We start from the raw sequence: 15,469 nt of genomic DNA on the forward strand, positions 1-15,469 counted from the left end.
GCATAATATTATTAAACTTTATTTTCGTTACATTTGAAAGTTGGCGTTGTCACGCCCATGCACCTGCCTTTTGCCGTTACGCACGAAGTCCAACGAAAGAGAAAGGATCAAACGGTCATGATTGATGCATTGGTAATGTAAATAAATAAATAAATAGCGTAAATAAATAAACAATGAAAATCGATTGGCAATGTGAACAAATAAATAATCGAGATCGATAAGTAATCCAACCAAATAAGTAATTTAAATAATAAAATATCCGATAATCTAATAATAAATCATTCTGTACCTCCAGCCACAGAATATTGATTAATAATTACGTGAACATTTGTTATAGCTTTCACGTCAACGAAACGTACAACGTGCCCGTGAAAATTGCAGAAGTGACGCAAGTGCTTGTTAACAACAAAATTATTTAATGAGCAAGAAAACTTGGCCGAACGAAACAGCGAAGTGAAAACAATATATTTACAGGAAATCATTGAACAAAAATTGAAAGTTTAAGTACAATAACAATGCTTAGTTGTCATGAAATCTCGTGTGCGCAAACATGTTGCAACCAGAATCAATGTCCAATAATTCAACTAAATTTCAACTAATTTTGTTTCTCCGTTACGAATCCATCAGTCGAGAGGGCAGGAACTCGACAAACGTACGTCGTTAAGCGTCGTCAAACGTCGTCAAACGTCAAACGTCAAACGTCAAACGTCAAACGTCAAACGTCGTCAAACAGTGTCAAACAGTGTCAAACAGTGTCAAACAGTGTCAAACAGCGTCGTAGGACTGACGATAGGAGTTGTTATGGACCCTAGGACTCACTGCGGACACTAGGAACCACCAGAGGTTCCCTCTTGTACTTTAAGGGTCTATTTTCATTCGAGTCTCCAGTGTGTGTGTATGTACGTGTGTATACGTGTTTGCACGTGTTCGAAGGGGGGTTGGGGGTTGGGGGACAAATAGGTCGGCGATCAATAGTGTGATAAAAAATCGTTAAAAAGTTAGGTGTGTAGGCATATAGGTACCCATTTAGGTGCGGTAGTTCTCTCCGTAGTCGTGCGAAGCTTTCTGTCGAGAAAGCTCCGTCATAGAGTCTGTGTGTGTCACGTGACACGTGACAATAGTTCACGCGCCGCGATCAGGCTTAGAGGCCGCTGCAACCACCGCACTGCATCACCGCGACGGCCAGCGCCACGACGCAGTACGACGACTAACAAGCCTTCGTTTTTCATTTTGCACTTCTCGCCGAACGTGTTATTATTACTTTTTTTTAAACAAACAATTCGTATCAACATATTCGTTCCAAACAAAACACGCACGTCGAACGATCTACGTTATGTCTTTTTTCTTTTGTTCTACTCGATGGCCAATTTGGTTTTCTGGTATTTTTGTGTGTTTTCTTTTTTTAGTTTTTGTCCAAACGAATTTTCTCGCTATGATAAAAAGACGGAGTTTCGAGAACGTGCGTCGGCGTTTGCGTCACGGTTACGTCCGGTCAGAGGTTCTCACACGATTTGCAAATTATTTTCTGTTTGTTTTTTGGAATTTTATTTCCTGAAATGAGATCCGGACCGTTTAACTTTTTCTCTAGTTTTTTTTTTGTCTAAACCCGCGATTGTCCATCGGAGACCGTTTGACATATATTTTTTTTAATATATTTTTTGCGTCACTTTCATGTTATTCGCAGAGCACTTTCATAGAGCCCGAATCTATGCCCGCAGTTTATACGCAAGTCTGGAATCATATAAATGCACATATTATATGGTAAAGACAATTGTCATCTTTATATCCTTGAAAACGATAGCAGTCCGCCCGCGCACACCGCTTGGCCTCAGGGCCGAAGCATCCTCAATCAATGACGAAGAGACCGCCGCGGGGACTCCCCCTTCCTACACCTTCTTTCTTTTCTTTTCTTTTCTTTTCTCCCCGAATATCTCAAATGTCGACAGTTCTCTCGAATAATTCCCTGCAGAAATTCTCTCGATTTTCTAGCAAAATATGGTTTCCCTCCTTGGCGTCGCGTTTCTATTTCCACGTTGCGGTGCATCCTTTCGTGGCCTGCGTTTAATTTCTTCGTACACAGTCACCTTTTCCTTTTTCTTTTTTAACAAAATTCTTCGAATAATTTCCTTGTTTTCCCGACGATACCTCTCTTTTTTGGTATTCGATTTCTATTTTAGCGAATTTTCTTTGTTTCGCCGATTTTAGTTAAATTTCTACTTTATCAACGCCACGTAACTTATATCAGATCTAGGAGCATTTTTGCCAATTTTGGGAAATAATAAAATTATACAATATATATAATACAATTTAATAAAATTATGTTATATGATAAATAATACACGGACTATACGAAATAACGTGACAAAAAAGTGTGAATAATTGCATATAATTAAGTGAATAATTCCACGAAACTATTTCAATAAAGTAATATGGACAATTTAATAAAATTATATTATAATAAAATTATAATATAAATGTAATAAAATTTAATAAAATTATATTATAATAAAAAATTATAATAAAAATTTTGTGAAGCGTTTAACAAAATTATGCGAGTAATTGAATAAAAACTATACACGAGCAATTTATAAAATTCTATGAACACAGTAATAAAATTATACGAGCGTTGTATAAAATAAAGAAAATTGTTTACGATTAACGATTAACGACGAAACAAAGTATGAATAAAAATTGAAGTGCATCTATCGCGAGATTTCAATTTGTAAAATAAAAACAGAAAAGGAAAAGGGAACTATGAGCAGCCGAAAACATTGTTTCGCACGTTTCCTAATCGTCGCCGTGCTAATTACCGGAAGCTCGTCCGAATATCACAGTGAATGTCGACCGAATCAACGGGTAATGCCCTTGTTTCGCGGAATTGTAATTAACCTCGCCAACTAATTACTCGGTCGCAAAGCTACCTCGCCGATTACACGCTCGGCGATCGAGCGGATGGTCGGGCAACAGGTGTTCCGCGGATCGATACGCGTCTAATTAGCAATTAGCAATGGAGCCCGCCGGGCGCAGAGGTTTCGCTGAACGGCCGCGTTTTAAAGAAAATCGAATTGCAGTTGCAATTAGCGTCGCGCGATGCTGTTATCTAGCCAGAAAGAATGGAAACAACGGATTACTTGCGCAACGCGAGGCGGCGCGTTCGAGCGGACGAAATGGCGGCGGCGCGCGAATCGTTACGAAAATCGGTCGAAAGGTGGGCGCAACTCGATTCGATATGTACCCCGTCTCGAAACGCCGAGATCTCGTTTCGTTGAAAAAACGATCGAAAGGTGCAGCAAGGGGGAATATGCCATTTTCTGCGGAAATTCCAATCGAGTTTTCTCGGCTTCACGACGCTGCCGCTAAATCGACGATCGAGAGAATCGCTTGTCTGTGCGGGATATCGATACTCTTAGGTGCATGGTTCATCTATATTGTATCCTCTCATGTCAGTTTGCTTTTCTCTGGCTCTGCTGTCCTTGGACAGAACGTCGCAGACCATCCTGTTTCAAGACCATTTCATTTATTAATATATATATATGTATATATTTCTTGATACGAAGCAAGCTCTTTCTCAGTTTTCATTTGAAAATGTGAAGCACTGGCCCCTTTCTTTGTGTGTAATCGATGTTTTATTATTCTCTATTTGAAAATGTATGTCACTATTGATAAAAGAAAAACATGTGTTTGTCCCCTTCGATAAAGCATTTGCTCACGAGACCGCTCACGATTTTTCGAAGCAAGAATTTGCACGCGAAATGGCGGATCTCTCTTCGACAGACGAATCTCTGTTTTGTAGAAATGATCGTCGTCAAAGAACTACGGTAGAAGTTGTAAAATAATCGTTGAACATCGACATTTTGCACGAAATAGAAAAATATATAGAATCCAACGCGTTAATAAATATCGATACAGATTTAAATAGAAGCGAAAAGCGAAAGTTTTAAAAAAATTTTGAAACATTTAAGGAACCGAAAAGTTCAAGAAATATGTAACTCGAAGCTCCTTGCGCCGAGATAACGTAAAATAATTTTGCGCGCGTTGCAAGGCTATTATTAACATCCGCCACTTCACGTACAAGAGAATTTACGTTATTCGATGTCGTAGACTGTTCGGTGTTGCAATGTCTAATCGATTTCTGCGAAGAGTATTTCGAACGTAATTCGTTGCGTATAACGGCAATTGTATCTGCTTCCCAGTAAAGATTACGCTGTCGCGTGAGAAACGTCGGAAAAATGCGACAGCGAGCGAAACAGAAAAGCTGATTATAAATTAAAGTGTATTGCGAAGTTTGCGGAACGAGAGAGAATCGCTGAGGTTGTTCGACTTTTCGAAGAATTTCGTCAACTGCCGTTGCGATTGGTCGAGCAATTTGAAACTACAATCGAGATCGACGTGAACACGTTCGCATCATCGGGTGGCATACTATGGGGCAACAATGTCACGCCCACCTTGACATTTTACGTGAAAGAATGCGATATTAAATAAATAAATAAATAGAAATATTTAATGACCGTGACAATCTTTGGACGGACTCGACTTCCTTCAAATTCCTCCGAATTGGCCCTGAGTTAATTTAATGCTGAGAGCAACGAAGCCACGCCCACTCGGTACACTCTGCGTGGTAAAAGAAAGATTCTAAAACCAGATCTGTTGGAATGTAGGACAAAAATTAGATACGGATGCAAACTCCTGTACGGAGCACTGGATTGGCTCCGACTGGTGGAACGCAACGAAGCCACGCCCACTTGTGGCTCCCACGAGCAAGGTGGATCATGCCTCTGCGTGTTCTCTCACAGAAGCATCATCGGATCTGAAGTTTTGGGGGATGTCGAATCTGAAGTGAACATGGGCGTGGCATACCGTGCGAAACACTGCTCTGGCTCCGCCCAACGGGAGAGCAATGAAACCACGCCTACTCGGTGCAAGGAAGATAATCGACACTATGCTCAACAAATTAAGAACTATTATCACATTCTATGAGGAAGATTTATTAGACTGTGCATTTTGACGGAAATATACGTTAATCGTTTCATAAAAATAACAAAGATTTATTCAATAAGTACAGCTATTTTATTAGTAACTATTAAAAATACATAAAGATCCGAGACTAATTCGAAATTACTAAAGTTTTGTAACAACTTGTGGACGTGACAAGATTAAGAGAGGGTGGGTGGGCGGAGCAAACAGGGTCAGAAACTATACAGTGTGAGTATGAGTAAACACGGTGAACAAAATGGAAGCACAAACTAGCAATGGAATCGTCACGATTCAGCGGTCAATCGTCAAGCAACTTTGGTGGCAGCTACGCTACGAATTCTACGTCAGCGGTCAGGCGGTATGCGTGATTGTATTAGTTAGTGACTGTGTATAAACATAATAATCGGAATAAAAATATTTCTATATATTTATATATGTATGTACGTATGTATATATGTATGTATGCACGTATGAATGGATGTGTGTATCTATATGTAATAAAATACATAACAGAGCATGTAGAATGAGAGAATACACATATATACGATGGAATGCACAATATATGATCCTCGGGTTGTCACTCACGTTTGCTTGAGCACGGAGCATTTGAGATTTGGCAAGAAAGCAATGGTGATGATTGGTCGTGGTAGCAGATTGTGAATCGCTCAACTATCGTTGAACTGTTCGTTCGCGTCGGTTTCGTTAAACCATGTGTCGCACTTACTTGACAAGAACCATGTCTGAAAGTTCTGTTTTCACACCGTGCTTCTTTGGGTCGTATTCAGCTATCATCGGGCGCATTGGTGTTCTCTGTAACATAACCAAACGCACGTTATTATATGCAGGAATTATACGACACATTGCTGAATTACGCTTCACATAAAACTAACGAACCGACAAACTGACATATATATTTTTTCGATTTATTTCGTACACATTGAAGGGTAGACAAAAAATAGTTGAAATTAGGACTGTGAAATATTTTTCGCTAAATACAGCAAATTCTACCTAATTGACCCTCAACTTGGAAACAAAAATGGACAGTTTGGGGAGAGGAGACACGATTGTTCAAATTGTCAATTTTTGTGTACAAGCTGAGGGTCAATTAGGGAAACTTTACTGTATGTTAATGAGAACAATTGATTGAAAAATTGTGTTAAAGTATGAGTTACGAATTTCTGAACCATGTAAATAGATTTGCGATACTTTCATTTTTTAAACAGTAAATGCAAAGTATCAATACTTTTTCACTGTGACTAATAAAAATTGATATTTAATTAGCAACTGGATTAATTATTAACCAGCTATTCGACTTCATCAATGATTCAATTTTCTGTGAATAATTCAATTTTATTAACAATTTAATTTTATAAACGACTTAATTTATTGAAAAAGTATACAGACAATGTATAGTACGGTATTTTTATTTCTTAATTTCACCGTCTCGGTCTCTTTAAGCGTTGTTAAAAAATGTTTCAATATTTAAAACAGCATAAAAAAACACAACGTGATATTTAGAAGAGTCCATGGAATTATCTTGCACAATATTTGTATACCTGTCACTGTTAAACAAAAAGATTTGCCAAATTAAAAAATGTGAGTTTGCTTTAAAAAATAAAATTTCACGAACACAAAAATCGTGGAGAAAACAGTTTCGAGATTCATATTCAGCCTACCAAAATCTACATAAATCAGAGATTAATTATCAAAACCAAACAAAGATTAAGATTTTATTATTATTGAGAAGACCTTGTTTAATTTTAATTCGAATTTAATTGAAGTGTTCGAAATTTTTTATAGCTACATTGTGTATAATTGCAAATTAATATCAAGTGAACCGTGCACGGTACATTGTATCATGTGTCAAGCGAGTGCACACTGCATATCGTATATTTACTGGCGCCTGAGCACGGTCTATACGTCGTGGTCTGCTTTTACAACCTGTTCGACCTGTCAATGGTGGTCTTTCGTAATTCTTACGCGATCGGAGCCAATTTTTCTTACTCTAATGTTGCCGGCTGTCGAATCCGCGTAGTAACGTGCAGACCTATTCTCGATTTAGAAATCTGATAAAGGCACGTTTCGAAACCGCCAACTATTCTCACGTTTCTGCGACACAATTATTTATTAGTCACGAGGAAACATGTTCAGGTTACACTAACCGATTTTGATGAAACTCGGCTGCAATAATATGTCGCATTAAACCTGTACGACGCAGATTTCCTTCAAATTATTTCATTCGTATCGATGCGGTGAAAACATTCCTCAAAATTCAAGCATCTTTTGGATTAAATATTGGATAAAATATTTTTTCGATCGTGTGTTCTTCGATGGAAAATTTTACAGCGTTGTAAAATTTGAAAGAAAATTCTTCGTTAAAATGACACATTACAAATACGAATTTAATATAAATAAAATATGCCACGTAGCAATCAATTGAAAATTATTATAAAGTACGTTAAACGAGAATAGTTTCTATAATAAAAGTGTAATATAATGAAACAATAATTGTTCGACAAAACATTTTTTAATTTTGGAATATTCGGTTTCATTTATTTTTTTTATATATTTATTTTTTATTTTTTTTTTATTTATTTATTTAACCGACTTGAGAAATAACCGAGAGATCGTCAATGGAAAGTCAACACATTCTGCAATGTTCGCATAACTGAATTCATGCTCGCGCAAGCATACGTAATGTCGGGGCACGTTATCTTTTGTTTTGCGTTTGACGACGTAGCAAATGCGAGTTCAAACGGTGTGTCACACAATGGTAATACATAAATTAACTCTTTAATTTCGCACGAACTACTCCTGATAACAGTGTGAAAGTTTCAGTGTTTTACTGTGCTCTGCGCATGCTCTGGAAACTTTTAATGCGCATGAAATTTTCCTTTGCATCGAATCCACATATGACCTTCTATTTCTTTAAATAATAACTCGCAGCGTAATATATTGTTAATGAATATTTTATATAGCACAATATACAGTAAATTCATCCTAATTTCCCTTCAGCTCGCAAACAAAAACGGACAATTTAGGAGGAGGAGATACGATTATTCGAGTCTTGCGCCTCGTTTTTATAATTATTGACAATTGGCAAACATAAAAATGACTGTACTAGGAACTACGAAACAATACGGTACGATAATCAAGCTCAAATATCTCCTGATCCAATGGTGTTTAGTCGTACGTGGCTTAGTATTTTTTGTAGATAACCACAACCTACGTCAACTATATAGTGTTCGATTAAATTTTCATAAAAATTCTATAAAAATGAAAAATTGAACCCTGACAAAAATGTAAAACATATTCTGAACGACGAGGAGTATAAAAATTGTGCGAAGAAATATTCGTCGTAACTTTGTGCGACTGCTTGAAAATAATTTTACCTATTAAACTTTTCTGATTGAATTCGCAGCAAAATATATCGTTAACGAATATTTTATATAGTACTATATACGGTATATTCTCCTCAATTTTCCTTCAGCATGTAAACAAGAATGGACAATTTGGGTAAAGGAGATAAGATTATTCTATATTTGTTTATAATTGTTGACAACAGGCAACTATAGAAATGGAGGAAAATTAAATTAATTAATTATTTACAGTATTTCGAATCCCTAAAAGTATCTTACAACGGTTCACCTAAAACGCTCCAAGTAAGACGACATAACGTAACAACACGAATCTTACAATTCAAAAAAAAAGAAAACAGTAGACAAAACAAATTACAACATTACCGTCACCGCACTATTTACCACAATGTGAGGCCGGTCGTCGTCAACGTTCGATAACGAGCTCATCTCGACATCGTGTACACTGTCGGCGTTCCCCATGTTCAAAATCCCCGTTCACTCTTACCACATTCCACCAAAAGAACCACTTCTCAAAATCCTACTTCTACAAAAGTCCTCCCGCGGTCGAAACCGCCACGTGCTGTATTTATTCTCCGATCGGTGCCAGTTGGTATCGTTCCGTCCGGCCCAGTTCGCTGCCAGCAGCGAGGATGCCCGCCCGGAATAACGGGTGGGACACTTGAACAGGGTCCGAAGCACGTGTCTCGGGTTCGAAACACGCGAGAACGCGTCACCGGTCACTGGCAAGCACTGATCGGTCCAGACAGTGGTCGCGGACAAGCTGGCAGCGGTGCACTGACATTACGCGTCCGACTGACACTGTTACAAAACGGTTGACTGAAAAAAGACAAGCAGAGAACTGATCTCTCTTTCGTTCTCTGGATTCACTTTGGTCGATACGGGGTTTCCGAGGGCTGCGGATCGCCTACTGGCCCATGAGGATCGCCAACTGCGCTCCGGGAACCGCCCACCGCGCCCTAAGCGCCCTAAGCACCGCCCTCTAGGGACCAGAACCGCCCACCGCCGCGTAGGGCACGCCTGCTCCGCGTCTAGGGACCGGTCACTGGCGACTGGCGCCGCCCACTGCTGCCCTAGGGAGCTACCGCGTTCACTCGGCGCCGCGCCGCGCTGAAGCTAGAGCACCGCCGATAGTTTCCACGTCGCACACACCACCGGCTCGGCTCCCCTAGCCGAACTATGGCCCTGGTCGGCTCCACTAGCGGCTCTATCTACGGCGCCGAGAGCTGCGACGCAGAAAATCGCGGAGCGCTGCCAAATCTTTCGGCAACGTCCCGAGGACGGGTTCTTTATATACCGACACGGCTACGAAAATAGGAAGAGCAAATAGACGCGGGCGGCACTCACGTGAATCGCGATCCGTGCTCCGCTCTGCTGACTAGGCGACCGCTAACCAGGCTTAATCGAACACGCTCGGCGACGCGCGACAGATGGACACACGCGCGCGCGCGTCACCTTGCGCGACGATTGCACGGCATGTTAGAGGGTGATAATTGACGCGCCCGCGTATTTTCCGAGGAAAATCCTACATCAGCGTGCTCAACAACGCGGCTGCTTTTTTTAGATCAATCGGTTGGACCTGTGGCTGCGGCGAGGAGACGTTGTCGATTTGTGTTTTGTGCGGTGAGAGTATTCTTTTCGTGTGAACGGAATGGAGGAGGAGATTGTCGTGGAATGGTAGAAGATATTTCAGAAGGTCTGTAATCAGGGATTTGCTGATAAATTCGCATGTGAGGTTCTGACGAATTTTATGTGATTCACGTGGACGTGCATCGTTCGGATAAAAGAGATATTTCAGTTCTTGTGTCGAGAAACCGTCTGAGATGATGGTGTTTTATTTGTTGGGTTTCGTAGAATGATTGCGAGTACAGAGAACTATGATAACAGAGATCTCTCTCGCTTAGCGCACTATACACAGGAAATACGATTTTTTTTAGGAAATACGAAGAAGGCTGAAGGTTGAAATTAAGCCTCTTTGATGTCCTTGTCACGAAAGGGGAAACGAAGCCACGCTCATCTAGTGCGCTCTAAACCAGGGCTCGGAATTATCGGCATGCAACGTGAGGATCGCAAGGCCACGCCTCTTGCCTCCCGCCGCGCGTCTCGCTCACCCATGGTTCACCCACATAAAGCAACTGGCGCCGAGACGAAAGAGGCGGCCACGGGTGAGCGATGCGCGCAACGGGAGTTAGGATGCGTAGCTCTCGCGAACCTTACGTTGCTTGCCAATAATTCCGAGCGCTGCTCTAGGAAAAAAGATTTTTTTGAAAAATGCACTTGTAGAAAATAAATGATGTAAACGAGGATAGAATGTGAAGGCAATCAAACTACACCCTTTTGTAGTCCTTTGCGTAGAGACGGGAATTAAAACGACGCCCGCCGAGTATTTCGGCCCACGGCCACGCCTATTTGCTTAAAAATAGCGAAACAGATAGTCTGCGCGGACAAATTAACAGGCTTTGGAAATTAAATAGATTATGTAGAAATAGAATTGTAGAAGAATGTGGAAATAAAAATAGAATATGTAGAAATAGATTATATAGACTTATGGAGCACTTGTGGGCAACGAGGCCACGCCAACTGGGAGTGTTCTAGTCCGCAGCCACGCCTATTTCCGTAAACTAACCAAATAAGTGTACACACAGAAATAAGGGAACTTCAAAATCTAAGCAGACTCAGTGGAAATATTAAATCTGGACATATGGAGCACTTGTGGGGCAGTGAAACCACGCCCCTTCTTAGTCTCTTGCCACGGAGAGCAACGAAGCCACGCCCACCGAGCGCGCTCTAGGAAAACAGACATTACTAGCTCTCTACCGATCTAGAATTTGATCATTTTCTTTGGAGCATTGCCCCCAGGGTCAATCTAAAGTGCTGCCAGGGAAGATAAACGTTACAACTTCATGTAAAAATATAGCTAAAATCTTTCTTGAAGACTATTCCTGCGATGAGCAACTCGAGGCGCTCCCAAAAATCAGTCGCGCTCAGAGTTTTTAATATCAACGTAATCTATTGCTTAGAATCAGTATGCTATAGCAATTAATGCATGTCACAATGGAAAAATTCCTGAGAAATTTCATTCGTGCCTCGGGATTGCAGTTTGGCTCAATACGAGAGTGCACAGGTTGCAGCCGGAAGCGGTGCCAATGTAACGTACATCGTGACAGCAACGCTAATTTATGATCCGCGATTGTATAGCGCCTCCCGCGATCCGTTCAGTGAGAATTCAATTGGCAGAAACGCGGAACGTGGTATTTTCACGCAATTGTTGTCCGGCGTCGTGACTGAGTCTACTCTCGGTGCTCTATTTCGAGCGGGACACTGTATAGACGGTGTCCAAAAATAATATCAGTTTGGTAAAAGCGCCTCCTTTGATCACCGCTTTGCACGAAATTATAAATAAATGCACGCTTTCTCGGGTTTCGTTCATATAACAATTCTTCGCGGCTTTTTTTAAACAAACAGCATCGGTTATGCAACATCGTTGAAAATCGGGCTTAAGGGACATTCGGAGCGCGCAGAAAGCCAGAGAGAGAGAAAACCGTGGGTATCTTTTTCGAGCAATAAAATTATTTGTTTATGCAACGTTCTACCGTTGAAATATCGCGTTAGGCAATTGCTATAAATAAATTGCGGCCGTGAGAGAATTAATTATTTACGAGCTAATGGTTCTAGAAGAATGATATCTCGAATATTAATTGAATCTTCCAGCAGAAGCGGACAGTTTCAGTTAGTTTATTATTGCAAATTCTACGCTCACGAGATTAGATCAGCAACAATTTATGATCCGTTACCAGACAGCTGGCGTTTATGCAAATTTCCAACTCGCTCGTTCTGTTAAGCGTTTAAACGCCGATTAAAAATCTCTAAATCCCAATCAAGATTTTATGTTCTCCGCCATTTTTTTCAGTCTACTTGTCAGTTTCTCGTATCAGAACGTGTTATGGTTATTTCAGGAAACCTGCTCCAATTCACGGTTCCCTGTCGACGGACAAGGAAACCACAATTAGAGAAAGAAAAAAAAAGCAACATTTTTCTTCTGGCAAAATTCATCCTCCTTGAACGAAACTCTTTTTATTTTCGACTCGTTCGGTTTCGCTTCTATTTTCAAAGAAAATGTCGAAGAAAATTGCAGTGCTAATTTGCTTCGAATTCCTGAGTTTCGAGAGGGAAATTCTTGTATTTTGGCACGAGTGTAGCGAGCAAAGACTATGCTAGTTCATTTGCTCATAATAAATCACTATTTGCTTCGATCATTTGCCTTCGAAACGAGGAAAAATCGGGAAATAGGTGTTCATTTCGAGCGGAGAGAAATCGTTTTAAAACGGAGGAATTTTTTGATTTTTCGCTCGGCTATAGCGAAACGCGATTATGCTGTGAAAGCCGATAGAATTATTTTCATCGAGGATCGAGAACGCTGCATTTCAAAGGTATTCGGAGAAGCTTCGCGCCGAGCCGGCACGGAAATAGAATTTCCATCGTGGCTACAGCCCACGTAATGTCTGTTCAGCTGGATCCGCAAACTCCGAGTGCCCACGATTTGTTTCGGCGAATCGGACAGCACCATAAAAAACCTCCCATGAAAAGGCAAATTTTAGATTAGGGACAAGTGTAGTCTAAACACGATTTTCTGTTTTGGACACAGATGTCCTGTTGTTTTTCGCATTTTTTTTTTAGGACTAACTGAGAACAGATTTCAAAATAATCGACTTCATGTGTTAATCTTAAATGTTCAAACTATAGTTTAACCCCTTTTTATAGCTAGGTAAAGTTTCGAGAAAAGATGGCGCTGAAGTCAATCGTCTGTTTTGGAGGTAATTTTCGTAAGGTCTTTTTATGACAAACTGAACCATGATTTAACAATAATCGTTCCTATGTTATTGTAAAATGTTCAGGCAGGAATACAACAATTTTTGCTGTCAGAAAGAACGGTAAAGTTTCGAGAAAAAATGGCGTTAAAATCAACTTTCCGTGTTAAAGCGAAACATTCGCGGCGTCTTTCAAATGTTTTCCCGACGAAAAGAAACAAAATGATGCTAGAATACTGAACACAATTTCTAATCCGATATTGAAGTTTTACTGTAACAAAATATTTTATACAAAAAATATATAATATAATGTATAATATTATATATATAATAATAATTTGCAAATAAACGAACTAAAAAAAAAACAATCAAACTCCGCCACGTTCCTGGTTATCTCAGCAATTACACTGAACAAAATTCTGCCCCGTAAATATAAACAATTACTGCAAACTGCACGGATTCTATTTTCGTGAGTCAACTTATGCAATCGACGATTTAAACGAACATCCGCAGTCTAATAATTGTTAACATGTTAATGACAATGCTGACCGAGCTATTTTCGAAAAATCTCGTTGTTGTCGGTACCTGTTATTACATGGTGGACACGTTCACCATCGTGCCGGCTTTTGTAAACATTTCCGAGCGAGGATCGGTGTCACCGGTTCTCACACCTTCGGCGTTTCGTGGGTTCGATTACGTCGCGAACCACTGGCACGCATCTCGCGGGTTATTTCCGTTGCGGCGCCTCAGCGAAAGCTGTGCGACCCGCCGTCGTGTATCATTTCCGAGCGACAAGTCTCTGTCTGTTAATTACATTAAATGATCTGAGCCCGCATCTGCCAATTTTTACCGTTTCTCGCACCAACTTCTCTGAGAAAATTAATTTTACAGAAAAACGTCGGTTCGGAGAGTAAGTTGAATAATAGGTAATATAGTTACGGAAATTTGTTTAAATAATTACCTCATATTTATATAATGTATTATTTAAATATATAATATTTATATAATATTTAATATTTAAATAATATTATTATAATATAAATAATTATCAAACTGGCCTTACTTAGAGAATTTTTTACCAGGAAACTGTCGTTGCTATCGTCGTGCGAATTTAAGGTGCAGTTTTAATAATGTTTAAACAATATTGACAGATTTTTTGGCAACGAAAAAATCAAAATTGGATTTTACCGTAAACGATCAAAGACATCCGTGAGAATAAGATAAATAAATGCTAAGACACTAGAGTGTATAAAAACTGTCGATGTTCAATGTGTTGCAATTTCATTAAAAAAAATAGTACGACGATCTACTCAAGCTCCATTTTATAGTCCGAAGCCTCTACTTTTAAGATTCCTAAATGATACCCCATTTAAAAATCATTGAAATTCGCAAAAACCCATAAAAAGCGGCGAGATATGCCAAAACTGATACTCATTTCCAATTGTCTCGCCTTCAACCATAATATCCGCAGGTTCCCATGCCCTTCATCCAACATTAAACTACATCGGCGTGTGCAGAAATTTCCGCAGAGCATACCCATCCCCGTAAAAACTCGCCGATTGCCGTAATTTGCCCGCAAATCGTCATCAACTGAGAAAGATTCATCCAGCGGCTCGAATGTCTCGCGCGACAATTACCTGTAACCTGGCCGAGACGCGCAGTACAAAAACGAATTGAATTATGCTATCTCGCAGCGGGGACAATGTGGAGTACATTGAGATCGTTGAGGAGTGTTTGGCATTGCAGGCACGCACCGCTTAAGTCGACGGAAACGTGGCCGGCAATTCAGGATCACGTGTTCAAATGACTTCAATGGGTGAAGACTGACGCTAAATCGTTTAGGGTATTACGGCGCAGGAAGCGAAAGATCATCGACGGGAAGCATCGGAATGTTGATCGAGAAGGGTGTTGTTGGCTTAATGACCGTCTATGGAGTCGTGCTTGGCGGGGGGAAACGGGGTGGACGAGCATTCAACAATCGCGAGATTCGCGAACAAGGGGTCCGACGTGACCAAGGCCTTGAAGCCTAATTGACCACGGCCATTCTGTTCTCGACACGTTCGCGGACAGTACAAAATTCGAACGGGTTGCAAAAATAGACGGGTGATTTATTTGCGATTTATTTATTATTGCGATGTCAAAATTTCGATTAGTCAAAATTTTGTCCGACTGCTCGGAATATCACATTTCAACATGTTGAGCACCGCGTCGGTTACATATGGATGACGCTTTTTGACCAATTTTGAAAATTTATTTTCAATATAATACAGGGTGACACAAAAGCTACTCTAAATTGGGAAATAAGGGGTT

At 40.2% G+C, this 15,469-nt stretch overlaps 1 protein-coding gene and 1 long non-coding RNA gene across 7 annotated transcripts in view; one reads left to right on the forward strand and one right to left on the reverse strand.

Annotated features, from left to right (window-relative positions):
- The window catches only part of LOC117220071 (proton-coupled amino acid transporter-like protein pathetic), a 50,539-nt gene that overhangs the window by 12,422 nt on the left and 22,648 nt on the right, over positions 1-15,469 (reverse strand). For 2 of the 6 annotated variants that reach the window (XM_033469771.2, XM_033469746.2), the window contains exons 1-2: positions 8,736-9,340; positions 5,699-5,784 (exon numbers count right to left, since the gene is read on the reverse strand). In XM_033469771.2, coding sequence (XP_033325662.1) covers positions 5,699-5,784; positions 8,736-8,813 — 164 coding nt within the window. In that variant the 5' untranslated portion in view covers positions 8,814-9,340. Of the gene's footprint in view, positions 1-5,698; positions 5,785-8,717; positions 9,341-15,469 lie in introns of those variants that run through there. The other 4 variants (XM_033469763.2, XM_033469737.2, XM_033469755.2 and 1 more) reach the window with 2 other exon arrangements.
- LOC117220100 (uncharacterized) lies at positions 9,673-10,882 on the forward strand. Its single transcript, XR_004490181.2, has 2 exons — positions 9,673-10,047; positions 10,289-10,882. It is a non-coding gene; the product is annotated as an uncharacterized LOC117220100 (long non-coding RNA).

This window comes from Megalopta genalis, chromosome 5, assembly GCF_051020955.1.
Source record: "Megalopta genalis isolate 19385.01 chromosome 5, iyMegGena1_principal, whole genome shotgun sequence".
NCBI classification, from domain to species: domain Eukaryota; kingdom Metazoa; phylum Arthropoda; class Insecta; order Hymenoptera; family Halictidae; genus Megalopta; species Megalopta genalis.